Source organism: Pterocles gutturalis, unplaced genomic scaffold, assembly GCF_000699245.1.
Source record: "Pterocles gutturalis isolate BGI_N339 unplaced genomic scaffold, ASM69924v1 scaffold27611, whole genome shotgun sequence".
Taxonomy (NCBI): Eukaryota; Metazoa; Chordata; class Aves; order Pterocliformes; family Pteroclidae; genus Pterocles; species Pterocles gutturalis.
In genome coordinates, this window is record NW_010106272.1 from 1 (window position 1) to 18,057 (window position 18,057).

Consider the following 18,057-nt stretch of genomic DNA (forward strand, 5'->3'; position numbering starts at 1 on the left):
TGTGTGTGCGTAGTCTGGTATGAAGCTGAGGGATGCTGCTGGCCCACCGCTGATGTTTCCTCTCCCCTCTCTTCCCAGTGGGCAAGTCTTGGGCCGCCGATGTTTCGAAGCCCGCATTTGTGCTTGCCCAGGCAGAGACCGCAAAGCAGACGAGGACAGCATCCGCAAGCAGCAAGTCTCCGACAGCACAAAGAATGGTGATGGTACGAAGCGCCGTAAGTAGCTGGCCGAGCTGGGCAGATCGCAAACCGGGCTGTCACCGGGTGCAGGTGTGACCCCAGCTCTTCTGCTGTGGGGACGGAGCGGTGCTGTGCATGGGCTTGGAGGCAGGAGGGTATTAGATGTCTGTTTTCCCAGGGTCAAACAGGCTGAAAAACGTGCTGGTGTTCACAAAACAGCGTTTGGCAGTCTGGGTTTGTGGGCTCCCTTGCGGTGCTGCCAGGCTTAGATGAGCCCTGCCAGCAGGGGCTGGGGCAGGGGGGGAGGGTTTATTTGCCATCCTTAAGGTACTTGGCTGGGACTCTGTAACCACTTTTTGAACCCTTACTGCTTGTTTGGGACTGTACTGTCACTCCCTGCTCCTTCTAGCCAGCGTCTCGTGCTGTGGCATGTGTCTTCCAGCCACAGGGATCTAGGTTAAGACGGCGCGTAAACCCCGCTGTGCGTCAGAGCTGCTCTGGCTCGTGGCCTCTCTGTGCTCTGAGGACTGCCATGTACTCAGCAGACATGCGAGATGTGGAAACCCAGCTTTTATTTCTGGCACACTGAACAGCAAGGTTTTAACAGGAGGACGGTGAATTCTGCGTGCTCCCTGCCTGTTCTCACCTTCATGGGTCACTGATCACCAGCAGCTTCATCAGCACTGTAGCCCCAAAGCTTGCGGTCTCTCCTGCAAAGAGCCAGTGCTTGTTCTAGGCACAGCTTGCTGGGCTTGTGCCATCCATCCGGTGCTCCTTGGCTGATGTGTTTCCCCAAGCGGTGTGGCCACCCAACACCTCCAAAGTCCCGTCTGCCTTGTGGAGCCAGAACCTGGAAGCGCAGTTCTGGGGTGGCTCAGGCAGAGACCGTGTCACAGCACTGCACATTTGAGGCGGCCATGCAATTTGTCTCTTTTGTATCTCCTTTTTTTTTCTTTCTCTTTTTCCTTTTTTTTTCTTTTTTTTTTTTTTTTTTTTAATGGGATGCTTTTGGGGTTTCTCTTCCAGCTTTTCGGCAAGGAACTCATGGCATACAGATGACATCTATCAAAAAAAGACGTTCCCCAGATGATGAGCTCTTATACTTGCCAGTGAGTTCTCTCTCTCTTTGCCTGTGCCCTGTGTTTAGTATCTTCCTTGGTGACTTGAGGCAGGTCAGCTGCTCACCTAGACCTCAGAGAGAACTGAGGATGGGATGTGGATTTTTTTTTTTTTAATCTCTATAGCTACATCTTCTAAATACATATTCCAAACAAAAATTATGAAAAATCCCATCAGCTGCTGACTGAGAGTGGCTTGTGCAAGGCATATGAGAATATCCCAAGGATCTCTCTGTCCTGGTGGAAGCATTGGCTTGGAGACCTAACTGGGTTTGATTCTCTGGCATTTTTGGGTCTGTGACACTTAAGCTTTCTCTAGAGATAATGAGTGTTGTCTTACTGACAAAGGTGGATGTTCCTGTGGCTTTTATGTGTATTACCATCGTTATGGAGTGATAGAAGTGAAATACACTGTGTTAAGTGTAGGATCAGAAAGGTAAAGAATCTGTAATTAGCCATTTAGCTGCTTCCCTGAGCCACGTTTAGTTGGATAAATCACAAACCACCGTGTCCTCAGAGGAGAAGGGAGATCCAAACCCAACAGCCAAATTCAAGTACTCTTTCCTCAAGGCATGTAAGATGAAGCATTAGATCTGCTTCCCTCTGAGGTAGGTAAAGACATTTTCTGCCTAACAGATTGGATCAGAACATTGCTTTGGGTTGGCATAGATTTACATCGAGCCAGATGACAACCCCGAGCTGTTCATTAGCCTGCAGTGTCAGGTTATCACTCTTCAACATTATCTGCTGTTCCTCCAGCACGAGGCTTAGCGGTTTTATTGTGTATGCATAGAGCATAAACAGAGTATTTGCATCCTGCTCTGGTTGTTTGCATGACTTGATGTAGAACTCACGAAGGTGGCTGTCACTATAGATGCAGTCCTCTAAGGCTTTTCTTTTCCCTTTTTTCTCTTTCCCATCATCCAGGTGAGAGGACGGGAGACGTATGAAATGCTACTAAAGATCAAAGAGTCCCTGGAACTGATGCAGTACCTTCCCCAGCACACGATTGAGACCTACCGGCAGCAGCAGCAGCAGCAGCACCAGCACTTGCTCCAGAAGCAGTGAGTAGGGGTGTGCTTGCGGTGAGCTGTGCAGGGAGGACGGGGGGGAAGGGGGAGAGAGGAGAGAGACACAGAAGGTTTCTGCACAGTTGGTTGTAGGGACTTGGTGCTCAACCGAGGGCCAAGCACTGACAGCGCTGCGTTGGCAAAATCCTTCCCGACAGCATAGCTGCTTGTTAACCTCCTGGTCAGAGCAGGTAGAAATCGATGCCAGGAGTTTGGCCAAAGCCAAGCTTCTGTACAGAGCTTGAGAGACTCAGAGATGCAGATATCACAGCCTGTGCAATGGGACAAAGCAGCCCTCCTTCCCCAGGGGCAAGTCCTGACTGCTGGCAAGGTCCCTCTCTAGTCTCATCCCAGACAATTCACCTTTTGGCTCAGAGGGTGAAGGAGGACAGGCTCCGTGCCTCAGTTCTGCCTTCCAGCTGGAGCCCACGGCACAGCGAGACCGCGGACAGAAGCACGCTGCGTGTGCGTGCCCGAGCTGGGGAGCGCAGGGTGGGTGTGCTTGTCTCTCGTCCGCTCCGTGGGAGCGGCAGTGAATGTGGAGCCATCTCTACGCCTTTCCCGGGGTGTCCATCTGAACATCTTGTCAAGAGCGTGCAAAGCTGGGACTGCGAGCACCAGCTCAGCGGAGCGCTTGGACCCCGCTGCTGAGCATCTCTGGGGCTGTTGGGGGGCTGGTGTCCCAGTGGGATGTAAATACTGTAGGCTCCTCTGCTATAAAAAGGGAGGGTGAAAATCAGGAGGAAGGATGAAATGTGTGAGAATTGCTTTGTGACCGGTAGGTGCTTCAAAGGAAGATTCTAAGTGGGCGCTTTTAAAGCATTTTTAAAAACTGTCCTTTGTCGCTGACAAGCATCTCCACGTTGCATACGAGAATATTTCTATCTGGGCAGGCACAGTCCCTGTCTGACCTCGGCTGGCAGGGCTGTGCCAGGATTGAGTGGTGGAAGTGGCAGGAGGATGGGGAGAAGAAGGGCCAAGGAAGTGTCTGGTTTCCATTTTCCCCTCTGTTCCCAAAGCTTTGCAATTACAGAGAAAGACTCCCCAGACAGACCGTAAGCGGTGTCATTGATGGGCACGGCTTCACCTGCTGTCTCGGGTGACAGAAAACAGCCACCCGGGCTGTAGGTAGCCGCCAGCGGTAGTGCTTGGGATCTCACGCGTTCCTGCTGGTAAACTGGCACGTCGGGAGGCTGCGGGTACAACTCATTCCTCCGCGGAGGTTAGCATGGGGCCAAGGCACCACATAAGTCCCACTTGAGCCTGTAGGGATTTATTTCGGTGCCTTGGCCTTGTCTCAGGACTTCTGCAATACCAGGGCTTTCTGCCAGATCATGCATGTGTTCAGCATTGCGACTTGTATGTTTTTAGTGTCAGCTGGAGTCTTGTGGAGGTGTGAAAAAAGCCTTGTGCCAGAACGGCTCGAGCATCCAGGGGCTCTGGACTCTTTTTTTGGGGCACTTAAAGTTCTCATAATTATTTATTTTTTATCAGTCACCTGCACTGTGTGTGTACTGTAGCCTGTACTTACTGGCTCCTAGGCATTGCAGCCTTCGTGTGCTCAGCTGCATCTTCAAAGCTCCACCTCAGCTCCAGCCGTTTCAGCTGAGAGATGGTTTTGTAAGCAGAAATGGACAGCAGCAGATGACAGCTTTCACTTGGTGTGCTGGCAGTTGCTTTGCCATAATTACTGTTTTCATTCTTCCTGTATCAATAGGATGGGTTCCTGGCAACTGAGGTTGGTATTTGTGGTACCTTGAAGACTAGCGTGTATTAGTCCAGCCATTTAATTTAATGAAACTTCTTTTGGCATGTCTTCTGGCACTTGTCCAGTTAGATACTCATTTTTCTCAGCTGCTGAGTGTGCTCAGATACTGTGGAGAAAGATTAAGAGCTTCTAAGGATGCCAGGAATGGGGAGAAAAATAACTTCCAGTGTTTGTCCGGAGCTGCTGCAGTAGTCTCTGCTGACAGCCTGCCATCAAGGGGTCCTCTGGGCTGAAATGCATGTTGGAGCAATAGCTTCTTGGGTGCAGTTGGGTTTTGGTGCTTTCCCCTCGATAGTCCAGAGTGTGATTTAATTTCTGAAGGAATGTGTTCAGGGCAAAGGGGCATTTAGGCTGAAAAGACTCCTAGATGCAATTGCACCCCAAAAAAGAATTGTAATGGAGCTCCAGGTGTCAATGTGAGGATGGGGAGAGAAGACACTTTGTAGGAACTGGTTTGGGTAAGAGCAGCCTTGCACGCGAGCAGGTTTCTGGGAGATGTCCTGCTGCAGGCTGGCCAGACTCAGCAGCACGCTGACTCCCCTGTGAGTCTGTTCTGGCTTTAAAAGAAAATGCCAATGCCTTTCACTTTATAAGTAGGGACGTACTTTCAAAACGTGGTCTCAGCTTGCTTTCATTCAAAGTGTGTGTTGAAACCAGGAGCTTGGAAAGTGTGTATGCAGTGACCAAGTTTGTGTAGGAAGCTGTAGAGTTGTGAGTTGCCTGTGGCTCTTTATTCTCAAGATGGAGCTGCATCCCCATGTGCTCCACAGTCAAGCCTTGATGGAGGAATTGCTTGATTTTTCAGTTTATTTTTCTGAGCAATGGTTCACATAGAAAAGCTATCTAGGGGTGTGGGAAGAAGTTTCCCTTTCCTTCCTGCAACATGGAAAGCTTCATCTTTTTTGAAGAGTAGGAAAAGCAAGGATGAGATGATAGTAGTGAAAGGTAGTTCTTTTCCATAATAACAGATTTATATTTTTAAAACTATATAATTGCTCCTGTGCACATACAGACCAGGCAGGCCAGCAGATGCAACTGATGCAACTGTCCTACAGTTCTGGGATAAAAAGGACAAATCTGGTGACGGTCAAAGCTGTGTCCCCCAAGATGACCAAAATACTGCAATGCTCCACGTTGTGTCAGACCACAATCTTTCTCTGTCTCATCTCCTCTCTCTGTTTGCTCCTTGGTGCATGGTTTTCTCTTATTTACTGTTATGCCAAATACCTTCATGATCATAGGTGACAAGTTTGTTTTTTTTTTCTGCAGTTTCTATTCTTATTTTTCACTGCCAAATCTTGGGGCCCATATTTGAACAGCAGCACATACATTTATTTTAAAAAACTTCCTTTTTATGGTCTGCCACTGTTTGTTTAAAATATGGATTTGCCAGAAGATCCCTGCTGCCAGAGATACTGGAGGTGGCCCGTGCTTTGTTGGGGAGGGAAGGTTTCTTTGGTACTCTGCTGTGAAATACATATACCGTCAATATTCCCAGGCAGTACCTGCACAGTCTTTAAGGGTTTCGCTGGAAAAGACTTTTTCATATTCAGCAACATACGCTGCTCGCCCTGCTGAGCACTGTTTTCAGAACAGTCTTTATTTCCCTTGGCCATAGCATGGAATTGTAGAATATCTCAAGTTGCAAGGGACCCATAAGGATCATCAAGTCCAGCTCCAACGATTGAAGGGTTTTCATGAAGTCTTCCAGTGGCTACCAAGAAGAGGGCTCTTATGTCCGAGCGGGATCTTATATCCCAGTAAAGATTTCTGTCATATCAGCAGGGCTGCAGTTACCAGCCCACTGGCTGCCTTTCAGTCTAGTGAGCAGCACAGCTCGTTATGCAAATGAGAAGGAACTAACCTCCCAAGTAAGGGATGGCAGAGCTGAGCTATCCAGTGCCTGGAGTGCTCCAGCTGAGATGGGAGCTGCAAGGATCCCGGTGCTTGCTGTTGTGGGGAAGGGGCTGGTGGGGAAGGTATTCATAATTTTTGGTGTGGAAGCTAGTGGTGGATTTTTGCATGGTGTGGTTTGGGTTTGTAGTGCTGTGCTTGCATGCTTTGTGAACTCCAGGCACTCGGATAGTGTTCTCACTAGAGAATCCCCAAGATGAAATAAGGAAGAAGCAGCGTGGGATTAGATAGGTGAAGACGTGCTGCGTTTGCTTTGCTGGCTCCAAGGGTGCGGTACATTCTGCTGGCAGCCCCAGGGACCCCTCGGCTTTAGTGCAGAGGGTCCCCCAGCTTTGAAAAGGGGTGTAGTTGCCAAGTTACCAATGTGGCCCTTTCCCAGGAGGCACCATCCTCTTTCCTTAGCACAAGCTTCTGGTTTTTAAGTAACCGAAGTTTGCAGTGGGCTCAATGGAAGCTGCTTCTCCCCTTTTCCCCGTTGGCTGAGTGCTTTGTTCCTCTTGCATTTGTCACTGGGAGCAGGATCAGGGTACCATTTGCACCCGTGAGACTGGGACGCAGAAATGGGATTTTCTTGTCACCTGGCTGTTTCCTCTTCCTTGCCCAGCACTCCCTTGTGCCTGGGGTTTTCCAGCTTTCTACATCTCCCTGTTACATACCCTCACGGGAGGTGCTCAGGCATCTCCTTTTCCTCTCCTTCAAAGCCCATACTGTGATCATGAAGGTGGAAAGTGACTGTTTCTCTCTCGGTGGCTGGTGAAGGGTCCTGTACATTCATCTTTTTCTTTTCTCTGGTTCCTTCTCTACAGTCTCCTTTCGGCCTGCTTCAGGACTGAACTCACGGACTCAAGGAGAGACTCTCCCAAACAGACCGATGCCATCCTAAAACATTCCAGCCCCCCAAACCCATCAGTATATCCATAAACCGAGCTGGTGGGGTGGCTTTGCCCAGCTGGTGGGACTAGGACCAGTGGGGCAAATACACAGCCTGGTAGCAACAGAGTACATAGTGAGAGTAATCTCCTGAAGGGACTCAAACTTTGCAAAAACAACAGAGACTTCTACAGACCTCTTAGCTGTAGCCCGTAGCGTTGGGAGGTCAGGAACCACGATGTCGTCTGTCTTGGTGTAACATTTTCTTCCTGTTTTTGTAACCTGTTGATGCTCTTTCCCGTTACTTCTGTATTTGTGAAACTTGGTGGGGTTCCTCTCTGAGCAGGTCTCAATTTTAAAATGCCTCTTTGTCTTGTTTAAATTAAAAATGTGTTCATGGGCTGGGGGGGGATGGAAGAGGGTTGGGTGTGTTTGAACAGTCTGTGATGGTCAATTTGCCCTCTCTTAATGCTGGTCATGCAGTCATAGCACAAGTAGCTGAAGTATTTGTACTGCTGGACAGAGGGAGGTAATCATTATATGAATTGGCACTGGTAAGAAATCATGGGTGTTTTCCTGTAGAATTGCCCACTCATTTGGCATCATGAGTCGTTTCCCCTTATTTCTGATTGTAAAGGGACTGATCTTGAAATTGTAGGGAAGACTGGGTGACTTTGACTTTGCACCAGCACTGCTGGCATTAATCCATCTTGGCTGAGCTTGGAAAGGTCCCTCCTGACTCTGTGGGCTCGATCCAAGCAGTGGGCTGAGCTGCACCAAGTGAACGTGAGGTGGGAGTCTTGCTGCGTAATGACGTCCATGTGTGTCCAGTGTCCCCGTCCCTTTGCAGCTGACAGTAGGTAGAGCGTCCAAAACTGCTCATTGCCCTGCCTGGGTAAAGGTCCAGAGCTTGCCCCTCTCCTTGCAGACATTCAGCAGTTATTAGATTGTTGCTTTAGAGTATTCCTCAACGCTACTACGTTTTACCCCATCACTACAAAACCTCACAGTTCAAAGGAAAGTGGCACCAGAATACGTTGCAGTTGACTCAGCCAAGTGGCCTCAGGCCATGCCCACCTTGTCCATCTGTTCTGCAAACAGTGGCTTTTGCTTATTGTGTCCGTGAAGTGCATTCTGGCTCAGCAATTCCTGTGCAGGAGACCATTTCTCAGCAAGGACTTGGAAATCCTCATGCTGCTTGTATCAAACTCTGCCTCTGAAAGCTGTTTGTGTGGGGCTTGACAAGGTGGATTTGAAGGAATCCTTTGGAAAAGTCACGTCTAATTGTTAAGCCCAGACCAGCACAAAGGATGAACAATCATCAGGCAAGTAACACACCATGGAGTGCGGCACTAGGTGCAGATGCTGGTGATGAGGAAGGAGCTGGATGAGGATGGGCGTGATGCCTGCTGTGGCTCTCCCCACCGAGAGGTGCTCGAACATCCTCAAGTGAAGAACAGCCCCTAAGGTTGGTAGAGAAGTGTCCTTCGCCCACATTCTCAGGCAGTGGCGTCTCTCCTGAGGAACCCTCTGATGCTCACGGCTGCAGGAAATGGAAATGTGAAGAAGTTACTGAAGGTACACCAGGAACGGTGTCCCCTGAGGGCTGGTGTCCACCCAGGTCAGCGGTGGCTGGGGAGCAGAGCTCAGATGGAAATGCTGGGGATCAGCAGCCCCTGGGTGGGTGAATCAGTACTGATGGGGACCTCTGGACCTGCAGCACAGTCCATGCTGGATTTATTTGGGGTGGGTGCGTACCCAGCACTGCCACACTTGTGGTTAGGCACAGTCTAAAGAGAAGGTGCCTCCCAAATGCAGAGCAGGCCTCCTGGCCACCCACCAAGGAAAAAAACCTGATGCAGTGGGAGAAGACTCTTATCTCTGAACATCACATCATCTGCTTCCAGGCAGCAGAGCTGTGATCTGAGCAGGTGATAACTCGTACTAGCAACTCCTTTGATAGCCATATCCCATCTCTGGATATCACCTTCGTTGTCTTAGCAAGACTTGTTCCACCATAGGAGTGTGGGGGAGGGCTGATGGAGAAGAGCCCTAAAAATTGTGATTAAATATAAATAATGACTAATTAAACACCAGCAATGACTATTTCATATAGTTGCAGCTCTACCGTTGTTCCTTGTATAGCTGGCCAAGAGTACCCCTTTACTTTGACTGAAACTCCAAGAAATACTTCAAGATCACAAAGCAGGTAACTTTTGCTCTGTGCCTTTTTTTTTTTTTTTTCCAAGAAAGGCAATATTATTCCTTTCCCTGTGAGAGGTGGAAACCTGAAGTGCAGATGCAGCCCAGATGTAGGATTATGCTTGGCACTGTCAGTCTGTTCTTCCAGTGAAGGTTTGTTCCTAGATCTTGATCTTGTCTGCTCGTGGATGGTCATACAGAAATCCTGCGACGGACACACTAATCTGTGTCTAGAGCTCTGCTCCGGGGCTTGGCCGCCAGCAGGTTTGAGGAGGCAGCCCACCAGGAGATAGGAGGCATCCACAGCCTGCACTGGGAGATTCCAGCTCATGCTCCAGTTCATCATCTGACCTCGAGGAAATGTCTTCTACCATGATGGGAAATACAGCACCTGGGACTTCCTAGCAAACAGGAATGTAAATTATTTGGATCCCCCTGTCCTCTGGAAGGGCTTTCTAATTTGTCCTCCTTGCCTATAAGAGGATGATGGTTGTGAAACTGGTCTTAATGGTGACTTGATTTGCTCTCCAGCTACAAGGTGATTATATTAGACGGTGCTTTTTTTTTTTAAATCAAATAACCTGGAAGCAATTGGGGTTTCTTTGTGGTATGTCCTCTGCAGATAAAAGAAGAGAACCTTTTCCCAGCTGTCTTTGCTTCTCTGTCATCTCTGGGGCTTCAGAAAAGCAAGCCTTTTCCTTTCAAGGAATAACCAAGTGGACTAATTGGTCCACTATTTAGTCTATATCAACTAGTTGATGTATATCCACTCCCTGGATTATAGCTGCATTCCCTGGAGAGCAGATTACATCCACTGCCTGCCTTGGGAGGCTCCCATACCTGAAATTTAAGGGGAGCCATTGTCACCACCCTTGTCCCTGGGCTGTAGTTGCTGACTGCCTGGTGACCATCAGGGCTCTTCCTTTCCACGCTCCCAGTTAATTACCAAGCCTGTAAACAACTTGCTTGGTTGAAAAGATGCACTCTGGCTTGCTTTAGAGTAGCAGTTGATGGAGATGTGGAGAGCAAGGGCTTTTCAGAGTCCCACCTCATGGGCTTTCGGAGCGGCTGAGTGGAGCTGAGCATTATCCCTGTCACTTGGGTGCCATTACTGGCCTACATCAGTGACACCCCAGTGTTACGCAGCCCAGTGGGCAACCTGACTTGAACAAACATTGCCAATAGGCACGTTGACCATGTGTGAACTTGGGATGTGATCCTTGCTGTGGCTACTGTAAGGAAAGGCAGGGCCAGAACTGGGCAAGTTCTGTTCCACTGGGGTGTCTCTGTGGTGACCAGCTCTAGGTCTTCAGGGACAGCAAACTGTTGGTACAGGGGCTTGGGTGGACTCTTAAACACTGATCTTGAGCTGCCCTATTCTTGCACTTAATGACCCTTTGATGTCATTTGCATTGAGGCTGCTTACGAGACAGCGTGCTCATCTAATGTGAGTGAGGACTCTAGGACTTGTCTCCTGTCTAACCAGGCAGTTTCCTGCCTCTGGTGGAGGGCTGATATCCAGCGAGCTGGGAAAGGACAGAATTATCCAAGGTAACCGGTGAACTGAACTGTGCCTCGTATGTGGGAGAAGGAGGAAGTTCTTTCCTGACCTCTTGACGTGATCATATGTGCCTTGAAGCATGAGAGGCAATTGCACCTCTATGAGCTTGCATAACTATAGATGTCATTGGCTAAATAATTATCTAGCCTCTTGAAGAGAGAAAAATCAGTTGCAGAATGTGACTCAGTGCCTTTCATATCAGACGTTTCCAAGAAGTATAATAGTCTCTTAATTGAAGTCCTTATACCTTGATATTAAAATGCATTTCATTGGCATTGAGATCAAAGACATGTTAATGCTCCTAATCTTTCTTGAGACATAGTAAGTATAATTTTAATGAAAATCACTGTGCATGATATTCTTATAATACCTGTTTAAAAAAAAAATGAGAAACAAGCAATATATTTTAAATGAATCCTCAAGCACCATGTAGTCTGTGTGTTTAATACCAAAAACATTTTCTTGTGTTTCTGAGGCTGTTGCTATATTGATGTGTGACATGAATTTTCAATAAAATTTTGCATCTTGGTTTATTTTGGGACTTTTCTTTGCCTGGATGGCTTTCTGTAGACCTTTCCCACGTCTGCTCACATGACGGAATAGTATGGGTATGAAGGAAAATGCTTTTGTTTCCTGTTTTATTCACTTGAGCTTGATTGTCTTAATCTTGATTCTTGTGAGTATGGAAGAGATAAGAATAGAGTCCTTAAGTGATGTTACAGTATGCAGTTGTTTTGTATAGTGTAGGGTGCTTTGGGTTGGCTTGTGCTTGCTTGCCTTTTTTTTTTAAACTAGCTTTGCTGAGACACTGCTGGTGGTGGAGAGGGCAGAGTTAGACCCACTACTGATCTCCTTGGAGAATCTTGTTTCACAGCAACAGGCATCCTTTAAAAAAAAAAAAGTTTCTAGTCATGAACTCTCTGAATAAAATCTATCCTGAGCTTAAACAATGCAACTAAATCTTTTTTGGGAAGTCTTTGTTGATTTGATTTGGAATTTCACTGTGTACATGGTGATCTCCTCGCTTGTGGATCGTGGAGATTTTGCCCTAAGAGACTACTCAGATGAGTGTTGATTTCAGCTGAAGCTCAGTTAGGATAGATGCCTGAACCTGTCAAGTAGAAATATTGATTTTGGTCCTAAATCCAGAAGCCTCTTAGGTTAAGGGTGGTGTCAACCTGACTTGAATTTCACGGCTGGCCTCAACTTCTATAATTGGTGAATTGAAACCTCAGATCTGAATCATGCCCTTCACCCTGAAAAGTTGGGTCTGAACTTCATGGCTGGGTTTCACTTCCCCTTGGGAGTTGCTGCCATCGTTAATATTCATTTGTGAAGCTTCTTGTGCTTTCCACTTCCTTGAGTCTATGAGGTTTGCTGGATCTGGTCCTGCATCTTCACTGCCAAAGGACGATTCACACCCTTCTGTACCTCCTGTAATTGTGTAATTAGGTAACATTTCTTCGGGGCCTTAGATACTTGAGCCTGTTAGCATAGATGTTTTCTCCACCCAACACTGCAAGTCTTGAAAGTGCAGGAAGCTGGAGACGATGTAATTGTATGAAACTTGACCTTGAGTGCTGAAGGTTTTAATAAATTATCTAGGGGATAAGCCTTTTCTTTCCTTTACACTTTGCTTATTTGAAGTAATAACTATTCTCTTTGCATAGAAGGAAATCCAGTTCCCAGGAATTGGTGTAACCAGTTGTACCCAGATGAACAGGTTTCCCAATGGGAAATACAATGGTTATGTGCCCTTGCACATTCACCGTGGGGTCACCGTGATACGGCCGAACGAGTGCCGGGCTCCGTGGCAAGCTGGGTGTCCTCTGCTCTGTTGGGGATGTTGTGTTTGGGAAGCATGCCTGCTTCCCCAGCACCTTCCCCCAGTGTTACAAACACCCCTGGTGTCAGAGAGAGAAAAACCTGATCTCTTGGGGGATGGTGGTGCTGTGCCAATTGTGCTGTCGAACCCACTTTAATGATTGTTTTTTGCATATCCCAAATAAGACCCCACTCCAGATGGGATGCCGCAGCCGTAACTCAATCTGGGAGCTGGGCTGCCATTCAGAAGCGGTCTGGTCTTTGCCATCCGGATCACTTACGAGGCAGGATTACAGCTGGGACCCTCGGGGCTGGGCAGGGGGGGGCTTGGCCAGCAAGCCCCTCTGGCCAAGTTCAGGGATGTGCTGGATGGAGTTTGTGGCTGTCTGGACTTGAGGGGGAAGCTGATGCTGTTGTCAAGTGGTCGTAGGAATGTGATACTCTTTGCAAGCTGCCTGTGGGATTTGGATACCAGGTTCTCTTTAACACCAGCAAAAGCTGTCTGTCGGTGTCCCGGGCAGCTCGGACCACCTCAGTGGTTGTCCCGAAGGTGTGTGGAGTCTGTCTTGAGCAAAGATCCTCTGGCTGTTATACATACACCTGATTATATGAGGAACTAGGAATTTTGGAGAAATCAAGGTGATAACTACGACCTGATTTTAAAATTGTTTTTGCGGTCAGGTTTTAGGGGTAGTTAGAATAGTTTGAGATGGCTTCCTCAGTTCTTGTTCTTATGAAAAAAGTCTTTGACCACAAGGAGAGCTTAACTTAAAAATACTCTTTTTGGGTTTTGGCAGCTGGCTTTGTGTCTGTTCTTTTCAACTGAAAAACTTAATGCAGAAACTTTTCCTTAAATTAAAATATTGAACCGAAAGAGACGCTTCCTTTTGTTGGTATTTCACCTTTTTTTTTTTTTTTCTAAATGCCCAGAATATCTGGGAAACTTCTTATTTCCTGTTGATTCTGTCTCCAGCGATCTTTATCTACGATGCTCCCATGGTGTCAGTGATCTCACCACTGCCACAAACAGATGTAGCCCCTTGGATGCACACTCTTCACAGCCGATTGCTGTGATTCCTGTCCTAACATCTCCTTGGTTTGCAGGACCTCCATGCAGTCGCAGTCATCCTATGGCTCCAACTCTCCACCTCTCAGCAAAATGAACAGCATGAACAAGCTGCCCTCGGTCAGCCAGCTCATCAACCCCCAGCAGCGCAATGCCCTGACCCCAACCACCATCCCTGATGGCATGGGAACCAACAGTAAGAAACCCTCACTCCTCCTTCTCCTGTTCCACGTATGCTCCCCACTAGTCTGGGTAAGGGGACTTGGCATCTCCAAGTAGCTAGTGGTAAGCTGGGGAGCTCAGAGTAATCCGCTGGGAACCTGCAGAGCCAAATATTGCTCACTGCTGTGACCCAGGGCAAGGCTTCAGCATCCCGCTCTGAGCCTCTCGGGTGTGAACAGAGCTCCTTCTTGCTGCGGATCTGTCTGGCTGCACTGTCATCTGTTTTCAAGACTTGTTTCTTCTTCCTTTCCCAGCAGAGGAGATGCAAATGTTGTCAAACTTTTTTTTCCCCTTAGTTCAAGTAAGGCACTTTTTAGTTTCAAAGGAAATATCTGCATCTCACAGCTCTGTGACCTGCTTCCTCCTGGCTGCTGAAGAGTGCCCAGCAGCCCCGTAAATCCAGGATGACAGACATGGTTCTGGAGGCTGAGTTGTGTTGGTTTTGTTGCTGATGTTTGTTGGTTTTTGTTTTTTTTTTTTTCTTAAATTTCAAAAGCACTGGGCTCTTGCCCACACCTGTTGCTGGTCTCCTTCGGGTGCTCTCAGTGTCTCTGAAAACAAAGTTGTTTGGCTTCTGTATTGGGTTACTCTGCTGGCTCTGTCCCGTTCCTCTCCGGCGGCACGGAAAGCCGAGACACCCGTGCCTCGCTTAGGTTTCTCCCGAGCCTGTTTGTACGGGAAGGTGACGCGGCAGCGCTGCCGACAGTTGCTCCGGCGAGGAGAAAGCTCCTGAAGGATTGTCTGTCATCTGGTCCTTGCGGAGTTATTGCCGCCCTGCCTGAAATTCCTCCTGAGCAAACTCCACGCGGGCCTTTGCAGGGGATCGAAGGCTGCTTTGGCTGTGGGTGCTGTCCTTCGGTGCTGTGCTGGGGGCGAAGCGGGGGGTCCAGGGACGCCTGGGTAACCATGTGCTGCTCCTTCTTTTCTCCTCCAGTTCCCATGATGGGCACCCACATGGCCATGACCGGCGACATGAATGGCCTCAGCCCCACGCAGGCGCTGCCTCCTCCCCTCTCCATGCCTTCAACATCCCACTGCACCCCCCCTCCTCCGTACCCCACAGACTGCAGCATCGTCAGGTGAGCGGGAGCAGGCTGCCCGGCGCAGGGGTCCCATCCGCAGGGGGAGGAGGTCTCGTGTTGGGAGCCTGAAGGGTCCTGCTGGGTCCCTCGCCCTATCCTCTTGGAGCACTGGATCCCAGTGAATCTTGGCGGTCCTGGGACTGGCACCCTCTGGGCACCGAGCCTCAAACCCCCACCTCTGAGCACCTGAGAGAAACAGGGACATTAGGACTGCAGGAAAGATGAAGGATGCAGCATCTGTTGGACTGGTGGAGCTGAGGGTGTCAGGCAGTCTTGCAAACATTTCTTTTTTTCTTTTTTTTTTTTTTTTCCCCCCCTTTGGCCAATCAACAAGCCATGGCTGGAGTCAGAAGCCCCTCTGCCCTGCATGAGGTCGAACAGGTTGAAAGATGCTGCCCAGAAAGGAGAAGTCTTTTATGCTTAGGGAGCAATGTGCCGATTTGAAGTACTTTGCGTGCATGACGTGTCCGAGCCCCAGCCCCAGCGCCTTGCTGCAGCCCTCTATCCGTGCAGCAGGCTGCCCCGGGCTCAGCCACCTTCTGGGTGAAGTGACCTGGCAGGAGGGTCCGCGTGAGCCTTCCTGCCCCAAGATCCAGGCTCTTGACTAAGGCGAGGTGCTGCCACGAGGGTTGTCTGCTAGGAGCCAAGCTGGAGGACTCCCTCATTTGTTTGATGTGGCTTGCTGGCCTGGGATGTCTTGGAGAAGGTCAAGCCAAGGGTGAAAGCTTTGTTTCCTGTTGCTGCAGGTTGGCTGAGTGTTTGGTTTTTCTGTGGTTTGGGCTGTTGCAGCCAGGGTGATCCTTTTTTCTCTCTCCTTCCTTCCTTCCTCCTCTGCAGCTTCTTAGCGAGGTTGGGCTGCTCATCCTGTGTGGATTATTTCACGACCCAAGGGCTGACCACCATCTATCAGATTGAGCATTACTCCATGGATGTAAGTAACTCCTCACCGTTTCCTTTGTTTGCACTCTTGGCCCTGCTGTAGGAACGGGTCAGAAATCCAGACTCAGTATATTTTTATTTTTATATGATGAGTTTGATTTAAGGCTGTTGCACACAGAGAAAGACTCCTTGTGAGGTGAAGAGAGGCTGGACTCGGGGCCAGCATCGTAACTGCCTTACCTGGCACAGAAAGTGTGTCTCCCCTTCCCCACCACTGTGCGTTTGAGCCCCCGGAGCGGCCCCAGCCCGCACGCCTGTTCATTCTGCAAGGCTGGGTTTCAGTTTACACCGCTCTGAAACACCTCTCTCGCCTGCAGACAAGCGGGCTGTCCAGACGTGGTCTGCATTTTTCCCTCCCTGCTTCTATTTTTCTAGCCTTACCTTAACGATCTTGCCTTGACACTGGCATCTCAGCCCAACTGTTTTGTTTTTTGGGTTTGTTTTTTTTTTAATCTCTTGCATGGCTTTTGCTGCAGGGTTGCTGCTTCCTCTCCTGTGCCATTGCTCTGCTCAGAGCTGGCTGTCCTGGTTGGGTTTTTTTGCCCTGGGACTCTGCAAGGCTGTGGTGCTTTTTGCTTCCTAGCGTGGGCTGTCTTCCTTCTGCTGCTGCTCCTCCTCTCATTAGAAAAGCTGACCCAAATTAACCAAAGCTGGTTGCTAATTTTTTCAGAAACTGATATTGCATTTCCCAGAGTCTAGGCAATGCTCCCCTCAGGTACTGCACCAAATTCCAAGTTTTCTAAGGTGTTATGTGTCTGTTCTTAAATTTTGATTATGTTCAAGTAAGGCAGAGTCAGACCCAGAGCTTCAAATACTGGAGCTCCGCCTTGGATTCCAAAAATCCTTTTGCAGGCTTTGAAATAAACACAGAAGTTTTCAAAGCCATTGAACTTCTGCCGCCCAGCATCCCCCACCATAGATGACCAGCAGGTCTACCCAAGGTGGTCTTGGAGACCTTGCAGTCCAGTTAACCATCTAGCTTTAGGTCACCATATCTTATGTATGACTGTGTAACTTCAAAACAGACCTTGTGTCACTAGTCCTTGTTGCCTCATGGCGACACGTGCTTGTTCAGAAGTGAACCCCCACGTTCAGGATTAGTGGTTTGTCTTCTCCAGTGCATTGTGGCCACCTGAATTTGAGCAGCTCTGTCTGTTAATAGACATTTGCCGGTGGCCCAGAGGCTGCTTCTACTCTTGGAGCCCAGCTTGCCCAGGAATTGCTCCGTTAAGCCCTCCGCCTTGCCTTGCAGGATCTGGTGAGCCTCAAGATCCCGGAGCAGTTCCGCCATGCCATCTGGAAGGGCATCCTGGACCACCGGCAGCTCCATGACTTCTCCTCCCCTCCCCACCTCCTGCGCACCCCCAGCGGCGCTTCCACCGTCAGCGTGGGCTCCAGCGAGACCCGGGGGGAGCGGGTCATCGACGCGGTCCGCTTCACGCTCCGGCAGACCATTTCCTTCCCTCCCCGCGACGAGTGGAACGACTTCAACTTCGACATGGATGCCCGGCGCAACAAACAGCAACGTATCAAGGAGGAAGGGGAGTGAGCTCTGTGAACACCCCCTGCTCCACCCCGCCTCGGCCACAGACTGCTCAGCCCTTCGTTTGTCTTCCTTCTGCTTGGTACTGCACCCCTGGACGAAGGGCGGAGGGAGCCTTCTTGTTCACTCATGCTAGTTATGCCCTTGATGCTGTCTAGGTCATGCTCCTGGACCACGACCTCCAGCCCGGCTCTTGCGAGGGGAAGAGCTGAGCGAAGGGGGAAGGCGGGTGGTATTTCCTTGAAAGCCATTGACCTTCTCGAGAAGGCGTCGTTCTTGTGTCGTGTTTTCCTTTGGGGAGAGGGCTTCTTTTCTTGACTTTTGAATCCTCATACACCTTTGTTGGGTGTCCTGATCTGCAAAACTTGTCTCTCTCATCCAGTGATCCCGCTTGGAAAAGCAGGAAGGTTAAAATCCATTTTTTTAAAAAGCCAAAAAAAAAAAAAAAAAAAAAACCAAACCCCAAAACCAAATGCAAAAAAGCCTAAAGCTACCAAACACTGAACTGACAGTTCATCAAAAAAAAAAAATAAAAAAGGGAATCGGTCTGCTGAACGTTGCACTTACCCAGCCTCTTCCCACGGAGCGGAGTGCTCTGTTCATGTGTAATACTCTCCAGCGGAGACAGCACGTGCACTTTGCTGGGCAGGCCAGCGCTTATGGCCACCTGCAACCCACTTTTTCCTTTTCCGTTGCCTT

At 49.1% G+C, this 18,057-nt stretch overlaps 1 protein-coding gene across 1 annotated transcript; it reads left to right on the forward strand.

The window, feature by feature from the left end:
• Positions 1–78: 78 nt before the first annotated feature.
• Positions 79–17,791, forward strand: TP63 (tumor protein p63; the record flags this gene model as incomplete). Its single annotated transcript, XM_010087742.1, has 7 exons — positions 79–203; positions 1,206–1,288; positions 2,225–2,361; positions 13,611–13,768; positions 14,729–14,873; positions 15,714–15,807; positions 17,068–17,791. Coding segments are annotated over 7 exons (1,039 nt in total), but the record flags the coding sequence as incomplete, so codon positions are not given.
• Between the last annotated feature and the right edge of the window lie 266 nt (positions 17,792–18,057).